The sequence below is a fragment of the Lytechinus variegatus genome, chromosome 3, assembly GCF_018143015.1.
Source record: "Lytechinus variegatus isolate NC3 chromosome 3, Lvar_3.0, whole genome shotgun sequence".
NCBI lineage: Eukaryota > Metazoa > Echinodermata > Echinoidea > Temnopleuroida > Toxopneustidae > Lytechinus > Lytechinus variegatus.
Genome location: NC_054742.1, coordinates 15527041 through 15548072, shown reverse-complemented (window position 1 = coordinate 15548072; position 21032 = coordinate 15527041). Strand labels below are relative to the sequence as shown.

At 37.7% G+C, this 21032-nt stretch overlaps 1 protein-coding gene across 5 annotated transcripts in view; it reads left to right on the top strand.

The window, feature by feature from the left end:
- LOC121410320 (heterogeneous nuclear ribonucleoprotein A3-like) overlaps positions 1 to 19695 on the top strand; it is a 43454-nt gene extending 23759 nt beyond the window's left edge. Inside the window, exons 5-11 of one of the 5 annotated variants that reach the window (XM_041602327.1) lie at positions 2905 to 3003; positions 5892 to 5939; positions 8064 to 8102; positions 8875 to 8955; positions 11355 to 11459; positions 14274 to 14449; positions 18293 to 19695. In XM_041602327.1, coding sequence (XP_041458261.1) covers positions 2905 to 3003; positions 5892 to 5939; positions 8064 to 8102; positions 8875 to 8955; positions 11355 to 11459; positions 14274 to 14446 — 545 coding nt within the window. In that variant the 3' untranslated portion in view covers positions 14447 to 14449; positions 18293 to 19695. The remainder of the gene's footprint in view (positions 1 to 2904; positions 3004 to 5891; positions 5940 to 8063; positions 8103 to 8874; positions 8956 to 11354; positions 11460 to 14273; positions 14450 to 18292) is intronic. The other 4 variants (XM_041602329.1, XM_041602328.1, XM_041602330.1 and 1 more) reach the window with 4 other exon arrangements.
- Positions 19696 to 21032: the final 1337 nt, after the last annotated feature.

Genomic DNA, 21032 nt, shown 5'->3' with positions numbered 1-21032 from the left:
AATTTAGCCTAGGGCTAGGCTCCCTAACATTCGATCGTGGCATTTACACTCAATCAAATGTATTCACCTTGACACGAGTGATATCCCCACACTAGATCTGTAATACCTGCTCAGTTCAAGGAAACATATTTATAACTAAGCTAGAGTGAATTCGCTTCCAAAATTACCGAATTAATCCACATTTATTCTGAAGTCCGGAGAATCAAGTTTTTGTACCACGATCCGGCCTTGAAAGCATTCGCAATAACACTCTGAGCCAATTTGAGAATCAGCGATTGCATTAATGATCATTGCGTATTATATGCTGGTACACATGTGCTGCAAACGCAAGCTCCTCTAATTGACAATAAAAATAAAAATCAATCGATAATTTCAGTACCACCTCTGCGGCGATCCGTGCAACGATCTCCAAACGAAGAAAGGTAAGTTTTCTGTGACTTCGTGAAATGAAGTAAGCGCTCAATTACGGCGGTCACAACATTGACAAAAACATGTGTTTGCTGCTGCTCACATCTATGTGAAAATCAAGCACGGTGAATGCTGCATGCTACGCTCGCTTGCGCTATCGCTAGCAGGCTGCATGGTCTATCAATTGATCGTCGTGCCGGGCGAGGGCCCCCGCACTAGCACTGCAGACGTAATTCTGCTGCCGCGCAGCTTGCAGGCTTTCTTTTTTGATTTAATGCGCTGCTAAGGCTAAGCTGAATAAGCCTTTTAGTTGCGCCAATTACTGTGGATAAATGCTTCTAACTTTTCAGGTAAGCTTTACACTTGTGACTTTAGGCTAGACCCTTTTTTTTCATGTTTACATGTTGATTTGGGTGCGTGCATGTCGACATGTCGGAAACATTGAAAATCTGTCGTATGTTGACATCAATGTCGATATAAGGCCTATCGACAACAGCACTAGTACTGTAAAGCTTAAATTTTGACATGAATTAAGTGGGGTATTGCAAGTTTTTGTAGAAATAATATAGCGCTTCTGTTATGGTTAGTGAATGCACAAAATGTAGACGTTGCAATAGTTCGTTCGTCAATGTATAGTATAGGATCAAGAATGTTGAATTACCTTCATAACTTTGATAAGTTTATTGGTGTAGTTAAAAAAACTTGCAATATAAGAATAATCAAGTATCACTGAACATCCTAACCGAATTTCAGGTCACATGACCAAGGTCAAAGGTCAATGAACTTTGGCCAAGTGGGGGATATCTGTTGAATTACCATCATAACTTTGAAAGATTATTAGTATAGTTCAACTTGGACATAAGAGTAATCAAGTATCTTTGAAAATTTCATTTGAGTTTCAGGTCACATGACCAAAGTCAAATGTCATAAGGTTATTGAACTTTGGCCATTTTAGTTGTAATTATTAGATGGCTATCATAACTTTCAAAGTTTATAGATAGAGTGTATAAAATTTGGATACAGGGGTAATAAAGTATCACTGACAAGTTTTAGGTCACATGATCAAGGTCAAATGTCAACGTAGTATTGTATCATATGAATGGTGTTTTTTGTCAATAATTATATTATAGTAGTTTTCAAAGTCAGCACTGCTGCTATATTGATTCGCATGATGCAGGCGAGACAGCCAGAAGAAGCATTCCACTTGTTATGAATTTCTTTTCATTTTTGTTGCTTGGATAATAAACCAGATACATTGCAACTGGTGTGAACAACTTTGCTCCTTTAATGAGGATTTTAAGCCCAGTCAAACATTATTTATGTCTTGCCTGCATAGTGAGACTAAGAACACTGCTTTTCTGATGGGAGCACCATCAATATTAAAATCTTAAGCCCCCTTTACACCAGATGAATTTTCCACTACTTTAAAATTCAGAAGAATACCTAGAATTTGTCGCCAACTAAGTTTGATTTTCTTGAAAGACGTGGAATTTTCATGTATGTGCATTAAGTCCGTGGCATATCATTTTGAAATTCATGTTACGTGCATGGTGTTTCCACCAAGTTTATTTTACACGCAAAAGTGGTCCATGCTGCATTTGAAGCTGTTCCCACTACTGTACTGACTACATCCATTGTATAACGTGACTTGTACCTCATCTATTTAGATGGAGCACCAACCCATTCCACCAACTCTTATGTACATGTATGCAATTCTCACTGTGTCAAAGACCAATTGTTACGACACAGTTGGAACTGCTGCAGTGTACTGAGAGTGTAGAGAGAACCATTATTGACGTGGTGTAGTGTGCATAGTCTCCGGGACCCGTTTTCTGCCATACCGGCTTTGAACATGTCCAAGGTCCTCATTGCATGAGCGCCGTCTAAACAGAGTGTTGTAAATGGCACAGTAAGACCTGACACCTCCCGTCGACATCTACATACCTACTATTGACGTAGCGGACACAGAAAGAATGTGGCAACAACTGTCCATACCTACTACACTACACAACCTATATGCGGCCACCACACACACTCAGTTGGCCCTACGTGCAAATAGATGAAGGTACAAGTTGTGCACATCTGCTGGATATAGTCGGGACGTAGCTCGAACCACTTTGATGCAACATGGGGCAGCTTTTGCACGCAAAATAAACAAAGTGGGAACTTCTCCAGGATGTGGCACAGATAAAGCTTGCACTTGACAATTTTATATATTTTTTCTGTAATCAAGTGAAGTTGGTGCCTGGTTGGAGCCGAGGATATGACAAAATCGCTTTAAAAAAAAGTTGAGACAACTCCAACATTTTTCTTTTACTTATGTTCTATCTCATTATAAGTGTTTATTTATATTCACGATTTACCTCCACTTTCATCCAAAGAGCTCCTCCCAATTTATACACAAGTTTTCACATTTTAAGATATTAACTTGTTTAGAAATGCACTATATCAGTGATTGACAATGGATTTGACTCAATATTTTCTCTTTCACTTCAGTCATGCAGAATTTTAGTTTGAATGGGCGAAATCTAGAAGTGAAGAAGGCACAGAACAAAGACCGCCAAGGAGGTGGATCTAGGGGTAGAGGAGGCAGAGGTAAATATCAAACACTATTAAGCTGAATCTTGTGAATCACTTTCCATATTGAATTCACCAAATCATTTCTCAAACTAATGTAAGGGAACGCTGGGTAAAAATGGCTGGTGACTGCGTTTCACCTTACCCTGAGGATATAAGATGGTCACTATAATGATGCAAAGAAATTAAATCTTTTAACAGAAGAAGATCTACAATTCACAAAGTTATTTAATGCAAGAAGGAACTCAAATTCCAAGGTAACAACATAATATATGCCCCAAATTAGGTAAAAATCTTGCGGTTTGTACTACGGTTATTTTTCAACCAATTCTCTTTGGCTCGCACATTGGTTTTGAGGTGAAGATGTGCAGGACATATTTTTCCATATGTCGGTAATTGTGTTGCCATGGTAACATATATGTCAAAAACTATGCAAAAAATGTTGTGGTTTTAACTACTTCATCAGTTTTTAACCATGTCTCATATATTGCTCACACATATGCATACTTGCCAACCATTCCGATTTTGGCGGAATCGTCCCGATTTTTTGCCGATTCCGCATTACGAATATCAACCCCAAAATTCTGATTTTCATTAATTTTTACTTTGATAATATTGAAAAAACAGCTGGAGCGATGGTTAGACCAATCTGAAGCTTGCGGACACCTGGACATCACGAGATCCCAAATAGCATTTTTTTTTCACTAACTGAACACACTCTTGTATGTAGTTTTTCACTTTGCCTATCTCACATGGCACGCACATTGCAGAAGCGCGTGCAAACACAGCTAGAGCAACAACACGTGCAAATACAATGAATGCTGCGACGTCGCAGCGCGAGCTGCTAACCCAGGGAGCTTCAGCCCGTGCTGGGTTACCGACCGGCGCAGGCCGGAGCTCCATGGGTTACCCAGAGATGCCAACCCTCCCGATTTCATCGGGAGGCTCCCGAAAATTCATCCCAACTCCCGCCCTTACGATTACCATCCTTATCCTCCCGAAATTACGATTTTTTTGCATTGATCAAATTGGATTGGAAGTACATGTATCGTCTGCTAATTTTAGCATGTATTAACTCCATTACGTTCGCTGCTACTAAATTCTGTGTGAAAGGCAGACAAATAAGGAGCAGCGAAAAGCTGGTGCATGTGATATGCCCAACGGGAATCCACTGTGCACCAGGCCGGTAGGCCCGGCTAGCTTTGTGAGCCGTTTGCGCTTGCGGCCGCTGGATTTGTCGAGTCGTGCGGTGGAATATCGGTGTGTGATTTCGGCGTGTTGATGGGTTGATATTGACACGAAATGGCGGAAAATCATCAAAAGAAGTCCAAGAAATGGTCTCAGAAGTATAAGACTGAATACAGTCTCTAGTATCCGTTTATTTGGAAGCTGGAAAGAGGAATTTACCAAGCATTTTGCACAATTGCAGCGTGGACATTTCAGTTGAGCACGGAGGTCTTTGGGAGCATACGGACATTACGAAGACAAGATCTTTTATACAGGTAGACCTTACCGCGCTGAGCTTTTCTTTACTGGATTTATACTCAATTATAGTGGAACATAACCTGCCTATAGCTGATAGTTCCTCCTTATTATTATTGTTGAACAGGTACAGAGGTACTTTTCTTCTATTGTCCCCTCATTTTTTTTACATGTAAAAATGCATATATGATATTTTTGATGTTAATAAAGTGGGAACAATGTTTTTTAAAAACATGTGAAATGCTCCAAAATAAGGGTCAGATTGCACCAGAGAGCATCTAGAAACCCAGAGCCGCAAGGGTTGAGCGCTACGCGCTCGAGATGTGCGCTACGCGCACATAATTTGGTGTCGGTTTGCAAATCCTCCCTAATTCTGATTTCCAAAACTTGGCATCTCTGGTTACCGCGCTGCAAGTGCATACGTGTGCAAAAATCCAGCTGAACGATCGTCCGATTAATGGCCAAAGGATATAGTTTTCTGTGGAATTTTAAAGCCAATATTACAGATATAGTGTGTGGAAACTGGATACCGTCGCCAATGCATCGTTTGGATTGTGAATGTGAGTTGTGACTGTGATTCCGATCGTTATACAGACAGTGCATGAGTGCAGTGGGCAGTGACAGAGAGTGAGTACCCAGGCTAGCCCAGGGAGTCCGGCCCACTCCGCGGGTTGGAGCTCCCTGGGTTGGAGCTCCCTAGGTTAGTGAGTACCGTACCGGTGCATTTGCAAATTTTGCATAATTAAACTTCTAAGTTCATGTGTAAGTTACATTTAGACTGTTAGTCTGTTTTTGTGAAATCAAACCAAAATTATTTAGAAATACAAGGAGTATTCTGAGAAATATCCAGTTATTATTGTAATGGAAATACATGTACATGTTTTTGAAGTAAAAAAACTTGATACAATTTCATGAAATTAATCCTGTTGATTTTCCTGTTTCATGTTTCATTACACTGGGACAAAATTAAGATATTTTTCTTCTTTGTGGACAGGTAAAAGGCACTTCAAAAGTGAAGGACAGCCCCCCATTTCATGTTCTAAAATTCCAAAAATTTCTAACCGTTGCTGGGGGCCCCCCACACCCCCTGCGCAAAATGTCACACGCTCGTTACTCTGCTTGAAAAATGGATTCCTCTTTTTTTTTCTAAAGTTTGCAAGTATGCATATGTCTTGTAAAAATAGGCAAGACATATATTCCATTTGTTGGAAACTGTTGCCATGGTAATGATGTACGTCTGGGGTATTAATCACCTTCAGTCACAGTTCTAGTTTCTTTAAGAATCAGTAGAAAATGAGTGAAGCATTAGATTGTACAGATAATATCTCTATTCGTTTTTATTGATTGTATAACAGTGTTAGATTTATCTTTGGGTGAAGCGCATGCTCATAGATTCTTATTAACCTTTGTTTACCATCCATTAGACTTTGGCGGACGTGGTGGACGTGGTGGATATAGGAGTGGAGGAGGAGGTAATTGCCCTTTTATAAATTATTATTCATCTGATTTGTTGTTTTTAAAAGCACATTTTTGAAGAATAAGTCATTTAACCTTGTTTTGATTAATTTGATCTACCCGGTATAAAGTATGTCTTTAAAGCCTTACAATGCTGTATTATTGTACCCTGCAAAGTTTGAAGGGGTTTTAAGGAATTGGTGTACGGTCAGGCGGGCGGTCGGTTCGTTGCAATCTTGTGCATTGAACTACTTCCTCAGTTTTTGTCTCACCTGCGAAGCAAAGTGAGACTATAGGCGCCGCTTTTCCGGCGACGGCGGCGGCGGCGTCAACATCAAATCTTAACCTGAGGTTAAGTTTTTGAAATGACATCATAACTTAGAAAGTATATGGACCTAGTTCATGAAACTTGGCCATAAGGTTAATCAAGTATTACTGAACATCCTATTAGAGTTTCATGTCACATGACCAAGGTCAAAGGTCATTTAGGGTCAATGAACTGAGACCATGTTGGAGGAATCAACATCGAAATCTTAACCTGTGGTTAAGTTTTTGAAATGTCATCATAACTTAGAAAATATATGGACCTAGTTCATGAGACTTGGACATAAGGTTAATCAAGTATCACTGAACATCCTGCATGAGTTTCACGTCACATGACCAAGGTCAAAGGTCATTTAGGGTCAATGAACTTTGGCCGAATTGGGTGTATCTGTTGAATTACCATCATAACTTTGAAAGTTTATGGATCTGATTCATGAAACTTGGACATAATAGTAATCAAGCATCACTGAAAATTTTGTGCAAGTTTCAGGTCTCATGATTAAGGTCAAAGGTCATTTAGGGTCAATGAACTTTGGCCGAATCAGGGGTATCTGTTGAATTACCATCATAACTTTGATAGTTTATTGGTCTAGTTCATTAAACTTGGACATTAGAGTAATCAAGTATCACTGAACATCCTGTGCACGTTTCAGGTCACATGACCAAGGTCAAAGGTCAATGAACTTTGGCCGAATTGGGTGTATCTGTTGAATTACCATCATAACTTTGAAAGTTTATGGATCTGATTCATGAAACTTGTACATAAGAGTAATCAAGTATCACTGAATATCCTGTTTGAGTTTCAGGTCACATGATCAAGGTCAAAGGTCATGTAAGGTCAATGAACTTTGGCCATGTTGGGGTTTTTTGGTGAATCTCTGTAAGTTTATTGGTCTAGTTCATAAAAAGTGGACATAAGAGTAACCATGTATCACTGAACATCTTGTGCGAGTTAGAGTAGTATTCAAAGTCAGCACTGCTGCTATATTGAACCGCGTGATGCAGGTGAGACGGCCAGAGGCATTCCACTTGTTAACTAATTTTCATGAAACTTGGCACCAGCGTTGAAATCAGACAGGAGAGAAGAGCGATTTCGCTCTCGTGTGCTTTGGGATCACTCTCGCAACTGCCTAAAACTACCAAGTACTCTCAACATGAAAATCGCTATCGTTAGCACCCGTCCAGTCTTCCATCCACACCTGCAGAGAGGCCAGGCTTGCGCAGCTGCAGTTATAACTTACATGCATCGTTGGTTTCTGATGTGTAACTGAGTGGACTTTTATGTATAGAGTTTCAAACTACGATATTTGAGGAATCTAATTATTAAAGACCCTGACCGGTGTAAAAACAATCATATATCAAAATTGGAGACTTAAATCAGTCATCCCTTATAAGGAAGAGCCATACCACTTGCATGTTGTACCTCTCTCTTCAAAGAGTAGGGAATTTTTCTTGGTGAAGTAGTTAACCTTCCCCCCCCCCCCCTCCATTTATTTCATGACTAAATTCTAAATCATAAAGTAATAGTAAGAAAATGAATCCCACCAGGAATTAGCACAACTTTACATATAATATTCAGACACTTGTTGACACATTTTGTTGGTAATGTTGTTAAACCTCTATCAATCCGCCCCCTTCCATTTTGTTAAACATAACTGCGATAACTTTTCGAATTGCGAAAATATTGTTTGGATGCCCCTGGCCTTTAAGATAAAGAAATCATCTGCCCGTATTAGTTGCATGTATGATGGAGTTAACTTCTAATTTAAACACAAATTTTAATTGTATTATTTTTCCCCCTGATTTCATATTTTTAGATCAAGGTGGCTATGGAGGCAGTCGTTTTGGTGGTGGAGGTAGGTGGTAATTTCATTTATTTTTGTCACCTGCATAGCAGAGTGAGACTATAGGCGGCGGCGTCAACATCAATTCTTAACCTAAGGTTAAGTTTTTGAAATGACATAACTTAGATAGTATATGGACCTAGGTCATGAAACTTGGACATAATTTTAATCAGGTATCACTGAACATCCTGCATGAGTTTCACGTCACATGACCAAGGTCATTTAGGGTCAATGAACTTTGGCTGAATTGGGGGTATCTGTTGAATTACCATCATAACTTTGAAAGTTTATGGACCTAGTTCATGAAACTTGGCCATAAGGTTGATCAACTATTACTGAACATCCTGCTTGAGTTTCATGTCACATGACCAAGGTCAAAGGTCATTTAGGGTCAATGGCCTTTGGCCACGGGGTATTTGTTGAATTACCATCATATCTCTGTAGGTGTATTGGTCTAGTTTGAACATAAAACGTGGAAATAAGAGTAACCAAGTTTCACTGAACATCTTGTGCGAGTTGTTGTTTTCAAAGTCAGCACTGCTGCTATATTGAATCGCGTGATGCAGGTGAGACCGCCAAAGGCATTCCACTTGTTAATTGTATATAGTTTTATTGTTTGTTATCCAGGGCCTCATGGATTGTCAACTTTTGTTGAATGAGCTACCCTGGTGAAATATGAATACAGTAAATAAATAAAAAATATATGCATAGTACAGATGAAGGTGTGGGTGTCAGGTTACAAGAGGCACAAAGTAAATTAAGTAAAATAATTACATTGTTACAGGATACAGCGGTGGTAGTGGTGGCGGCTACGGTGGATCAGGGGGAAGCTATGGCAATGGTGGTGGCTATGGAGGAAACTCTGGTGAGTTTAATATAATTTGATAAATTAATTCCAAGGTTTCTGCCATGCTGATTGATAAATGATATGGCCAAATCTTTGATAATTTTGGGGCGATGCTGGCATATTTTTTCCTTGCCTACATAGCAGAAGCAAGACATGGACGTCGCTTTTCCGACAGCAGTAATGACCATGGCGGCGGCGTAGTCAACATCAAATCTTAACCGAGGTTAAGTTTTTGAAATGTCATAACTTTTAGGGTATAGATGTCTATTTCATGAAACTTAGGCAGGATTAAACAAAATCTATTGAGACAGGTTATAGTTTCAAAAGGTCGTCGAGGTTTCCTGGAAATCCAGCATAGCGTCCACAACAGCAGCCGTTGTACCATCAACTCAAAAAATAAAGTAATTCCTCAAAATCATCAAAAAGCTTTCAAGGCAAATAATGAATCAGGACAAGTTTACAAGATAGTGAGTGTGTCAGAGAATCCAAGATGACCTTCCAAAATGACGTCTATAAAGGACGTCTGGACATTTTATCTTTGAAATGGTCCTAATTCATAATATATACACCTTGTAGAAATATCTTTGGGGTCTACCGACAATGAAATAAAGCATAAAAAGTCATGGTTCCAAAGGGAAAAAATTACATTGGAAAAAGTTTAAGGTTTATCAGTGGTGCAGTTTTGCAAAAAAAAATGATGGTCTAAAAAATAGGTATTTCTTAAAATTCTGGCTGCAAAGTTCATATACTATCTAACTAGAAACATTTTTGTGTCTTATGATTTCAAGGTTCAAATAAATCTAGGTGAAGACGAATTACATGGATACACCGTTGTCCATTTTGTAAAAAATTGAAGAACGGTCCAAAAATTACATTCGAATTGGCCACCATTGATACAAAAACGACAATATTTCATATCCCATCTAGTGCCACTATTTTGGTGTCTCTGTTTTTAAGACTTGTAAAATATATGTTTTACAAGAATTTGTGACATAATTAGATGGTGGTGCAACAATAAGTAAACATCTGAAAAATAAACTTTAAAAACTAAGGTAGTCTTTCACCTAAAAAGTTACATAATTCGCTGATAAATATTCCAAGACATGTCATTTATGTGCTTAGGATTATCCTATGGTTTCAAGATTAGGGGACATCAGTAATTTTTATGTAATTTTAGAATTCGCTTTGGACTTTTTTTGCACCCTGCAGGTTCAAAACTGCATGCTAGGGGTTCTATTAAAATTTAGGGGTGCAGTTTTGAACCGGCAGGGTGCAAAAATGAACCCCAAATCAGGGGTTCGATTTTGAACCTTTATTAGTGTGTAGACTCCAATTTTGTAAGCCTTTTTTTTGGACATGCTGGACCTCTGACTGTCCATGTAACTTGTCCTAATGTATTATTTGACCCTTTAAACCATGGGATAAACCCCAAAATCATATACCCCATGCTGATATTAAACAAACTGTCAGTTGTTTTTATAAGAACGGCCTATATAGACTCCATTTTTGGAAGCCATTATGGATTTTTGGACATACTGGAACTACTAACTGTCCTTGTAATTTGTCCTAATCTAATAATTGACCCTTTAAACCATGCGTTATACTAAAAAATCATATTCTCCAGGCGGTTATTAAACAAACTGTCGGTTTGTAATTAACAACAGACATGTTATACTCCATTTTTGCAAGCCATCTTGGATTTTTGGACATAGTGGACCGTTGACTGTCCTTGTCACTTGTCCTGGTTTACTTCTTGACCCTTAAAAATCACCAATGAATAAAGCTCAAATAAAAGACACTAAAATAGGTAATAGGTGAATCGTGAATTTTTAGGCCATGGGCAGTCATTTTTACGCAATCTTTGATTTTCAGGTATCCTGGAGTGCTTATGTTCACTCTTTCCTTTTACCCATACTCCATTGAATACTTGTATGCACCAAAAAAGGTGTCTAGGGTAGATAAAGTGCCGGTTATTTTAATTTTCAGTTGATGGCAGCCATCTTAGACGACATCTTGAAAATAACCACTTTCCTGGATCCGGATATTGGTGGATTTTTAGTATGTTATTCCTGAGATGAAATAGTACCCAAAATTGTTGACAAACATTTTTGTTACAAGATTTTGGGGTCAGAATATAGCAAAAATGGGTGTAGAATGGCGGCCATATTGTTTTTGCCAATTTGAGGATTTTAGCATCAAAATCAAGGTTGGCAAACAGCAAATTTGGACTCGGCGCCCTCAAATTATGCTAAAACACTTCTCAATTAAGCATTAATACGATTTGCCTAAGGCCGTCTACTTTTCCAAATCTGGACCTGACTATTCCCATTGCACTTATTTCGAACGTTCAGTCTTCATTGCTGTTACAGTGTTACGAGTGATATTGTTTCTCATCTTTTTTTTGTATTCCGTTTTAGGTAATTACAATGACTTTGGATCAGGTTACAGCCAGCAGAGTTCAGGTGGTCCTATGAGGAGTGGTGGTGGAGGAGGATATGGTGGACGTAACGCTCCTTACTCTGGTAAGCTACCTCTCAAGATTGAATTTTGTAGCTTTGACATCAGGTTGAGCACTGTCGGTTTTATCTCATCCGACCCAAAGGGCCAGATAAGCTTATGCCATGGTGTGGTATCTGTCGCCCATCCACAATTTCAAATGCTTTTTCTTCGTCATTTCAATTCTGTTTGCTTTATATGATCGCACTAGGTGGGGGATTCAAAACTTCTACACAGAATTTTGAATATGCTAATATATGCGCATTTTTCAAAATCCACAAAAAATACTTTATTTGTTGACCGATTTGATTTTTTTTTTTTTACTTCCATCTGGTAGAGCTTCATGAGGTTCATCAAACTTGTACACAGAATTTTGAAATTTTGAGTAGAAAAATTTGTATGATAATTTATGCATATTTTTTAGAAATTCACATAAAATGCTGCTTCTGTATTTGTTGCCCGATGTTGATTTTTTTTTGTCTTCAGTCTGGTAGAGCATGAAGTTCACCAAACTTCTGCATAGAATTTTGAAATTCTGAGTTAAAAAAAAAATCATGCTAATTTATGCAAAATTCCAAATCACAGAAAATGCCTCTTTATTTGTTTACCGAATTTCAAAATGCTTCTTCGTCAATTCAAGCCGATTTGAATTCTTTTTGCTTTATATGATAGCAGTAGGTGGGAGATTCAAATACTTTACACTTAATTTGGAAACTCATTGAATATGCTAATTTGTGCACATTTTGCAAAATTCACAAGCAATGGTTTTGTATTGTATCCTCCGAACTCTGTTCTGAGGATACTCCGATACTATGGCCTTGTCCCGCCACCACAGAGATTACTTGTGAGGGCTCTATCAGCTGCATTTCTTTTCAGATCATCTTCAAATTTGGCATGAAGGTCCATTATGGTAAAGCAAAGCCGCATGTTAATTTTGGTTGTGGATGGAGACATTTTACGGTTACTAGAGTTCTTGTGGTATTAGTAGAGATTTCCTTATGAGCGCTCCACCAGCTGCATTTCTCCAATTATCTTTAAATTTGTCATGAAGATCCATTATGGTGAAGCAAAGCCGCCTAATGATTTTGGAGTGGGTGGAGACATGATTGCCATGGGAGCCATACTTTTGTGGAAAATTTGGTAAAACCTGTAAATTCTGCTTTTTTTCCAGTTTGTCATAACAGTTGGCACACAAGCAATATTAGAAGGTTAAGCAAAGATGCCTATCATTTTTGGTGGGGGGGATCTTAGGGTTAGAAAATATATCCAGATTACTCTATAATTGTATTCCCCAATGGGTGATACTGGACACTACTTCAGGTTCTGCAGAGTCACACTTGTGTCATATTATTGTCATCAAATTTGGTACGCACAGGAAAAATGCGGGCAGGGTCATTGTTGCCATGATAATTGTACATGTATTTATTTGTCAATTAGTCAATGACGCGGTGGGTTCGAGGGATACATTAGCCTCTTGTCGAGGCCCTGGCGGTTGCTTCCCAAGTGAAGCGAGGGATTAATTCGCAGAGCGAATTAAGCCTGACGTGAGCCAGGGCCTCTTGACATCTGAGCTGAATTATATGTTCATGAGGAACGTCTTCCTGAATATACATAAGTCACGATATTACTGGTCACCTAGTAAACCAATGAAATGTCAAAGCTGTTTCGTCTGGAGTTCGGAATATAGTAGTCCACTATTCTGTAGGGGATTCATTTAATTGTGGGACACTAAAGGGGATATAACCAGCAAAATGCTTCAAGTAGTGGTACTATACTGCTACTAGTACTGGCCGTAACAGACCCATCACCGCCCCGAAACTTCCCAGAGATACTGGTCAGCTGCTGGTCAGACTCGAGTCAAGGGGAATTGAGCAACTCTACTCCAGCATTCTGTCACACTGCACAGCGGGGATTGATAATCGACGCATAGTGGAATCGCATGAAATATTACATTTTTTCCATATCCTGTGGGTAGATTTACAAAAACATCTTGTCTTTTCAGTGCAGATTTCATTTCATCGACTTGTAAATCCTTAAATCGGTCAATATTCTGCTATTTAGAGGCATATTCAATGCTCTCTGATATTTCGTCGTCACTCTTCGCCAAGAATCCACGGGTCGCCATTCAAGATGAGCTCATGAATATTCAATATGACATCATAGCAGCCCGCGCGTTCATTGGATAATTTTCACCAACCAGTTTTTGGTCGGTGAATAGGTAAAAACAAACAGTCAGTGAAATTCGGCTCAGATGTTAAGAGGCCCTGTCTCGTGGTGCTCTGCTTCGCTATATCCCTTGCTTCGCCATGTTCGCTGGGAAAACAGCCTACAGGGGCTTGACAAGAGGCTAGGGATACATGTGCTCGGCTGCGCAACCCGCCGAGCATTTCTAGTTATATGATAGATCTAGGTGGGGATACAAAATTTTGAAACTCACTAAATATGCTTATTTATGCAGATTTTTCAAAACTCACAAATAATTTATTTGTTGGCTGATTTTGATTTTTTTTCCATCTGAGAGCCATATGATGTTCACCAAGGTTCTGCACAGAATTTAGAAATTTTGACTAGAAAATTATTTTATTTATAAATCACAAAACTACTGTGTCATTTCTTCATCAATTTTAATTCTGTTTCCTCAATTTATGTCACCAATATAATTCACTACAGTGTCAATTTGGCTGAGAAGAAAAATTATTTTTAATTTTGTTGCATGATGCCGGATGTATTATTGTTTTTACTTGGAAAGATGCCACAAATATGTCTGTGCTTTCCAAGCATGTGTATTGAAAAAAACATGACTTAACAATCTTAAATGTTCAAACTTGTGTTCTCTTAAGGAAACTATGGTGGCAACAGTGGTGGTGGTGGTGGTGGTAGTGGTGGATATCAAGGAGGTGGAAGTGGATATCAGGGAGGAGGAGGAGGAGGTGGCAACTACAGCAGTGGTGGCAGCAGTTACAGTGGTGGATATAGTGGATATGGAGGAAACAGTGGTGGCCGCAACTACTAAATGGTGAGTCTGTGTATACTTTCTAAAATGTATTTAAAAGCACTATCCAGGCCTTATAAGGTTTAGGCATCATGAACAAAGTTCAAACTTAATGAAATTGCTGGATGTCATACTTGCCTAGATAGGACTTGTTGATAATTTTTAACTGTTATGGATTACATCCAGATGGGGGGAGGGGGCTTCAGGATCTCTTCTGCTGCCTGTACCATCACACAGAAAAAAATGCATCCATGTCGACTATGTCATGATCTACAAAATGGCATGGTTTATTTTTGTCTCACCTGCATAATAGAAGTGAGACATAGGCCCTTTTTTTCTGGCAGTCGTCACGGCTGAGTCAACATTAAGATCTTAACTTTACCAGACTGGGGGAAGGGTTGAATCAAACACCCCCCCCCCCCTTCGAGATCTCGGCAATTATCGCGGGCAATTTATCGCGTAAACGCCATGATGAAAATTGGGATAATGGGGATGTAGTTTACCAGGCTGTATGGTTAGTATTTGTGGTGTAAATATTCTTTATAACATTGCTAACTTTTACCAGTGAAGAAAAAATCCTTGGTTTGTAAATGATTTTATTTTGTGTAGTTTATTGTTTTATGAATTTCAGATGTATTTCTTTGCTTTTTAGACCTTTTGTTTTTCCTTGTTTTTTCACCAAATTTATAGCAGAACCTTCTTTGGAGCATGATTATGCTAAAATTAATTAATTTCAGCAGAAAAAGTAAAAATATATCTTTAACCCTATCTAGGCCAGGGTATTTTGGGAGTTCATAAAGCCATGGGGGGGGGGGCTCCCAGGACCCCCTTGAGATCTCGGTCGTCGACTGCGCGATCGCGCCGGAAATTGGCACATGGGTTACCTGGGACATACTCAGCAAAATTGTATAGTTATCTATTTCATGCGAATTGCTATTAAGTGATTATGCTGATTAATGTGTAATTAGTATGCAAAATAATACTTTTTCCTCTAACTCCCTAAATAATACACCAAATGTACTAATTTTTTGGTATAGAAACTCTTTGTGGTGTTCTTAGCAAGTGTACATGAAAAAAATTGCGATATCAAATCATTTTCTTATGTATTATATTGTTTTTTGCAATTTCTTATGTATTTTGGGGGGATTTACCTCGTTTTTGATTGTTTTTTCAATGAAATTTGTTGGGGACTCTTCTGGGATATTATAAAATACATTTAGACCAGCAAAACTAAAAAAATCATACATTTATGAATTTTGGTTGAAAACACAATTTGCATTGACTTAAAACCACGTTTTTGAGCAATTTTTGGTCTGACATGCACTTACATAATGTTGCGTAATTTCGCGGGTGACGCAAAATTTGTCTCAAAAGTTGCATAAGGCTTGAAAGTAAAAAGTCAGCGAGTGGCGCGGTCAAAAAATTTCGCGCAGCAAAATTATTGCGCGATTTGTTGAGGGGGGGCCTCCTAGGCTTCCTTCCCCCCAGCCTAGATAGGGTTAAGTTCAGAAAACTCAATTTACTTTGACAAAATCACGATTTGGAGCAATTTTGAGTCTGAAAATTGTGTTTTCAACCAAAAATTACGAACGTATGATTATTTTAATTTTGCTGGTTTAAATTGAATTGATTTTATGCCATTTACGATTGCTTTTTGACAAAATTCATTGAATAAGTATATAACAAAAAACAGAACATTGAAAAAAACAAAGAAATAACAACATTGCAAAACAAAATGAATAGGGAATCAATTTTCGTTTGTAGATATAAAGGTTCAAATATGATAATTTTGAGTTTGGCACTTTCTAGGCCTTCTTAGCCAATCTACTATGACAAAATTATATAAGTAATTTTCACTTGTTTTCTATTTTATGATTTTTGTCTTGCCTGCATACAGAGCGAGACTATAGGCGCCACTTTTCTGACGGCAGCAGCGTCAAAATCAAATCTTAACCTAAGGTTTTGAAATGACATAACTTAAAAAGTATAAGGACCATAGTTCATGAAATTTGGACATAAGGGTAACCAAGTATTGCTGAACATCCTGCCTCGGTTTTTGTCTCACCTGCGAAGCAGAGTGAGACTATAGGCGCCGCTTTTCCGACGGCGGCGGCGGCGGCGTCAACATCAAATCTTAACCTGAGGTTAAGTTTTTGAAATGACATCATAACTTAGAAAGTATATGGACCTAGTTCATGAAACTTTGCCATAAGGTTAATCAAGTATTACTGAACATCCTATTAGAGTTTCATGTCACATGACCAAGGTCAAAGGTCATTTAGGGTCAATGAACTTAGACCATGTTGGAGGAATCAACATCGAAATCTTAACCTGAGGTTAAGTTTTTGAAATGTCATCATAACTTGGAAAATATATGGACCTAGTTCATGAAACTTGGACATAAGGTTAATCAAGTATCACTGAATATCCTGCATGAGTTTCACGTCACATGACCAAGGTCAAAGGTCATTTAGGGTCAATGAACTTTGGCCGAATTGGGGATATCTGTTGAATTCCCATCATAACTTTGAAAGTTTATGGATATGATTCATGAAACTTGGACATAATAGTAATCAAGCATCACTAAATATTTTGTGCAAGTTTCAGGTCTCATGATTAAGGTCAAAGGTCATTTAGGGTCAATGAACTTTGGCCGAATCGGGGGTATCTGTTGAATTACCATCATAACTTTGAAAGTTTATTAGTCTAGTTCATTAAACTTGGACATATGAGTAATCAAATATCACTGAACATCCTGTGCGCTTTTCAGGTCACATGACCAAGGTCAAAGGTCAATGAACTTTGGCCGAATTGGGTTTATCTGTTGAATTACCATCAAAACTATGAAAGTTTATGGATTTGATTCATGAAACTTGGACATAATAGTAATCAAGCATCACTAAATATTTTGTGCAAGTTTCAGGTCTCATGATTAAGGTCAAAGGTCATTTAGGGTCAATGAACTTTGGCCGAATCGGGGGTATCTGTTGAATTACCATCAAAACTATGAAAGTTTATGGATCTGATTCATGAAACTTGTACATAAGAGTAATCAAGCATCACTGAACATCCTGTGCGAGTTTCAGGTCACATGATCAAGGTCAAAGGTCATGTAAGGTCAATGAACTTTGGCCATGTTGGGGTTTTTTGTTGAATAACCATCATATCTCTGTAAGTTTATTGGTCTAGTTCATAAAAAGTGGACATAAGAGTAACCATGTATCACTGAACATCTTGTGCGAGTTAGAGTAGTATTCAAAGTCAGCACTGATGCTATATTGAACCGCGTGATGCAGGTGAGACGGCCAGAGGCATTCCACTTGTTATGTTTATTAAGGTTTGATCATTGGTTCACTTGCAAAATGTGTAACTTCAGAACAACTGACCTGGGCATCACAAATTTTGTTATACAAAAACTTGACAATTCTGACTTGATGCACGAAGCATCCCAGTGAAGTCAAACCAAAAGTTTAGCTTCTGCAGAGCTTGGAGATGGGGGTCTCTCTTTTTTTTTGCTTTTTTTTTTACTTTTCCTATTTGAGAATGTATATTTTTACCTTTTTTTTCAGTTTTGTATTTGAAGTCATTTGTGTAGTTGAACAAAAGTTATGCTTTTGTTGGAACTTTTGGAACAAAAGTTTCTTCTCTTAGATCTAAACCTCAAATTTTTTTGTCCATTCTTTTTTCCCTCAAAGGAAGTTATGAAATTATATACAGAAATTTTAGATTTTATTTTGTTGATGTCTTTTTTTTCTCGAGTCTATGGCCTAATGTGTTTTACTCAATAATTATTTTTGTACTTAGTGATTTGTTCATGTCATTGTATTATGTTGTTAGTTTGTGTAATTTGCAATTTATCACATACAGATAGGATACAAGTTGATTGGTAAGAAGGCGAATACAACAACCCATATGACAGGAAAGCAGATAGCTCTGAATAGGCCTCTCTCCTTATGTACCTCACATCTCACTGGCAAAGTTATTGATGAAATAGGACATCCTCTTGAAGTTAATTGCTCGCTTCTGCTTAATATAGGAAAACCTGAAGTTCAAGAATCATCAAGACACACATAGCAGATATGAGCTTGCTAGTTTGGTAGCATGTTCCCCATCAGCACAAGGAACTATCTAAAGCATGTATAGGATTGTTTAACTCCAACAGACTTTCAAGTAGCTTGATAGTTTCAATTACATATGGATATTGCATTCAAACAGAACATTTTCCCTATGAACTAAATTATGTCATAAATGTATTCAATTAAGCATACTCATTTTCACCCTGGCGGTTTTTTTTTTTATGAATTATAAATGCCCTTTTGAAATATGCATACTGCCACATGATCTATTTTAGCACCTGCTAACAAGAGGTGATTTGCCTTGTGATTGATCCAGACTCTGTTATTTAAACATTGGCATTCAAAGTTCCTTGTACCAAATTGAGATCATTTGGCAGTGAGTCTCCTGCAAATATTAATTTTAAAATAATTTTCTGTTGGAAATGTTCGGACATGCCGTTATGTTATAAAAGACCCTGAGCTCTGCTAGAATCAATGTTTTTACTATATGGACAAATGATTGATTGGGTGTTATCGGGCTACGCAAAATGACAATCTTTATGGAGAACATTTTTCAGAACCTGTTATTAACAGAGTTACTTACCTTCATTGAAATTATATATATCATTCAGTACAGCAGATAGAGGGGAGCAGAGAATGCCCTGTAAGGAAATATTTGTAAATATGTACAGATTTAATGTAACTATTCACTTAAAAAAAATCACCCTTTTTATACAACTTTCCTTTGTTATACATATACACAAAAAATACACATAATTATGTCTCTAGATTTAATCTGTACATTTGAAATTGTTCTTGAATGAGATAGAAAATTGAGATCGATCATGTTTGTGTTTGTTGTAGGTTTTCATTTTATCTCATATATCCCCTTACCCCTCCCCACCAAGAAACAAGAAAATGCAACCAAAAACAATTGTGCTCAAAAGAAATGTTTAAACATTCTCTTGACAGTAATCCAATATTCAGTTGATAGTTCATTCTTTCATATTGAAGTTTTTTTTTTCATTAAACCACAGAACAGCAAGCTATCAGTTTATTCTCGTTGCTTTTTTTACTGAGAAATATTCAAGTGGATTTTATGGTAGATATTTGTCTAGGTTTTATGTGTAAGTTGTGTCAAATATTGTGTAACAGTGTTTTTATTCCAACCAAGTGAATTTGAATTAAAAGGATTTTCCTCACAAAGATATTAAATTTTTTTGTCTAATAGTCATGTTTGCCAAATAGAAGTCTTACATCCTTATAAAGGTACTGACCCAAATTTCCTAGTCATAGATCTATCTGAAAATAAATATAGTTGATATTAATGGGGTTTTTTTTGCCGGGGGGGGGGGGTGATTATGTAAGGATTTCCTTAAGATATCATCACTTTATACATATCGCTTGAACAAACGAGTCTCTTGTTTTCAATTACCTCTCCAACTGGATATAGATATGTAATGGCCCACATTTAAACAAATGAAACTGAATATGGGTGTTCAATCACACAGAAAACTCGTATTGGAAGGTTTTCCATTGAATTTCCCTGTGGGTTACCTGAAACAGTAGTTCAAGCATTTTTGTTTTTTTCATCAATGTCTCGTCATCTCATTAATTTAGTCTGAATTGGATCAGATCAGTGACAGTTATGAAACATGTTTTCTATGAAGCACATTTGAATTTATCAATTAAGAGGATATGAATTTGCTTAAGCAATGGCCGTAAACCATCAAGAGGTACGTGGCAGCACCTCATAGTTCCCTTTGGTTTATATCATTCTTCCTAAATGTGAAGTGCTAATTCGTTTCCTAAGTTTTATTGGTAGTTCATTGAGCAAGAAAATTATCACTTTTTTTTCAGGTCTCCACCTACAATGATTAAGATACACAACTTTTGTAGTGAATTGTTTATCTTTTAGTAATGAGTTAAATCTTAGGAAAAATTGGGGTTCTGTTTTTCTTTGCCATACGATTCCAAGCAATTGTAAGCTATTGCTAGGAACACAACGGTGCCCATCTATAAGGGCCATAACTCAATTGCAGTACCAGTCACTGTATTTTCTGGAAAAGAAGAGATGTCTTGAAGAACACCTTCATGACTTTTCAAGATGAGTTGACTACTAATTTTACCTGGAAGCCTCTGCAGCATTGTCACAGCATCTCCAGTAAGCCCTGGAGACTTAAATGGCATGCTTGATCTCTGCTGCAGACAAACAAAACAGGTTATGTGATAGGGGCTGGAAAGAAACTAGATTATTTTAGCAATCCCCTAACAGATGTGTTTTATGTCGATCTCCAAGCCAGTGAGAATTTCCCCCCCCCCCCCTTTAAAGACAATTCTTTTTTTCTTTTGTCAAATTAGTTGGTTAGACTTGCTTATGCAGGTCCTATATAATCTTTAATGGGGTCAAGTTGATGTTTACGTCAATACAGAGCATTTCTTGCTCACATCTTTCAAGAAGTCATTTGATTATTGACTTTTAACAGTCTTTTGGTCACTGTGTACATGGCAAAGTTTCTACATGATGTAGGCTCTCACCCGTTTCTACAACC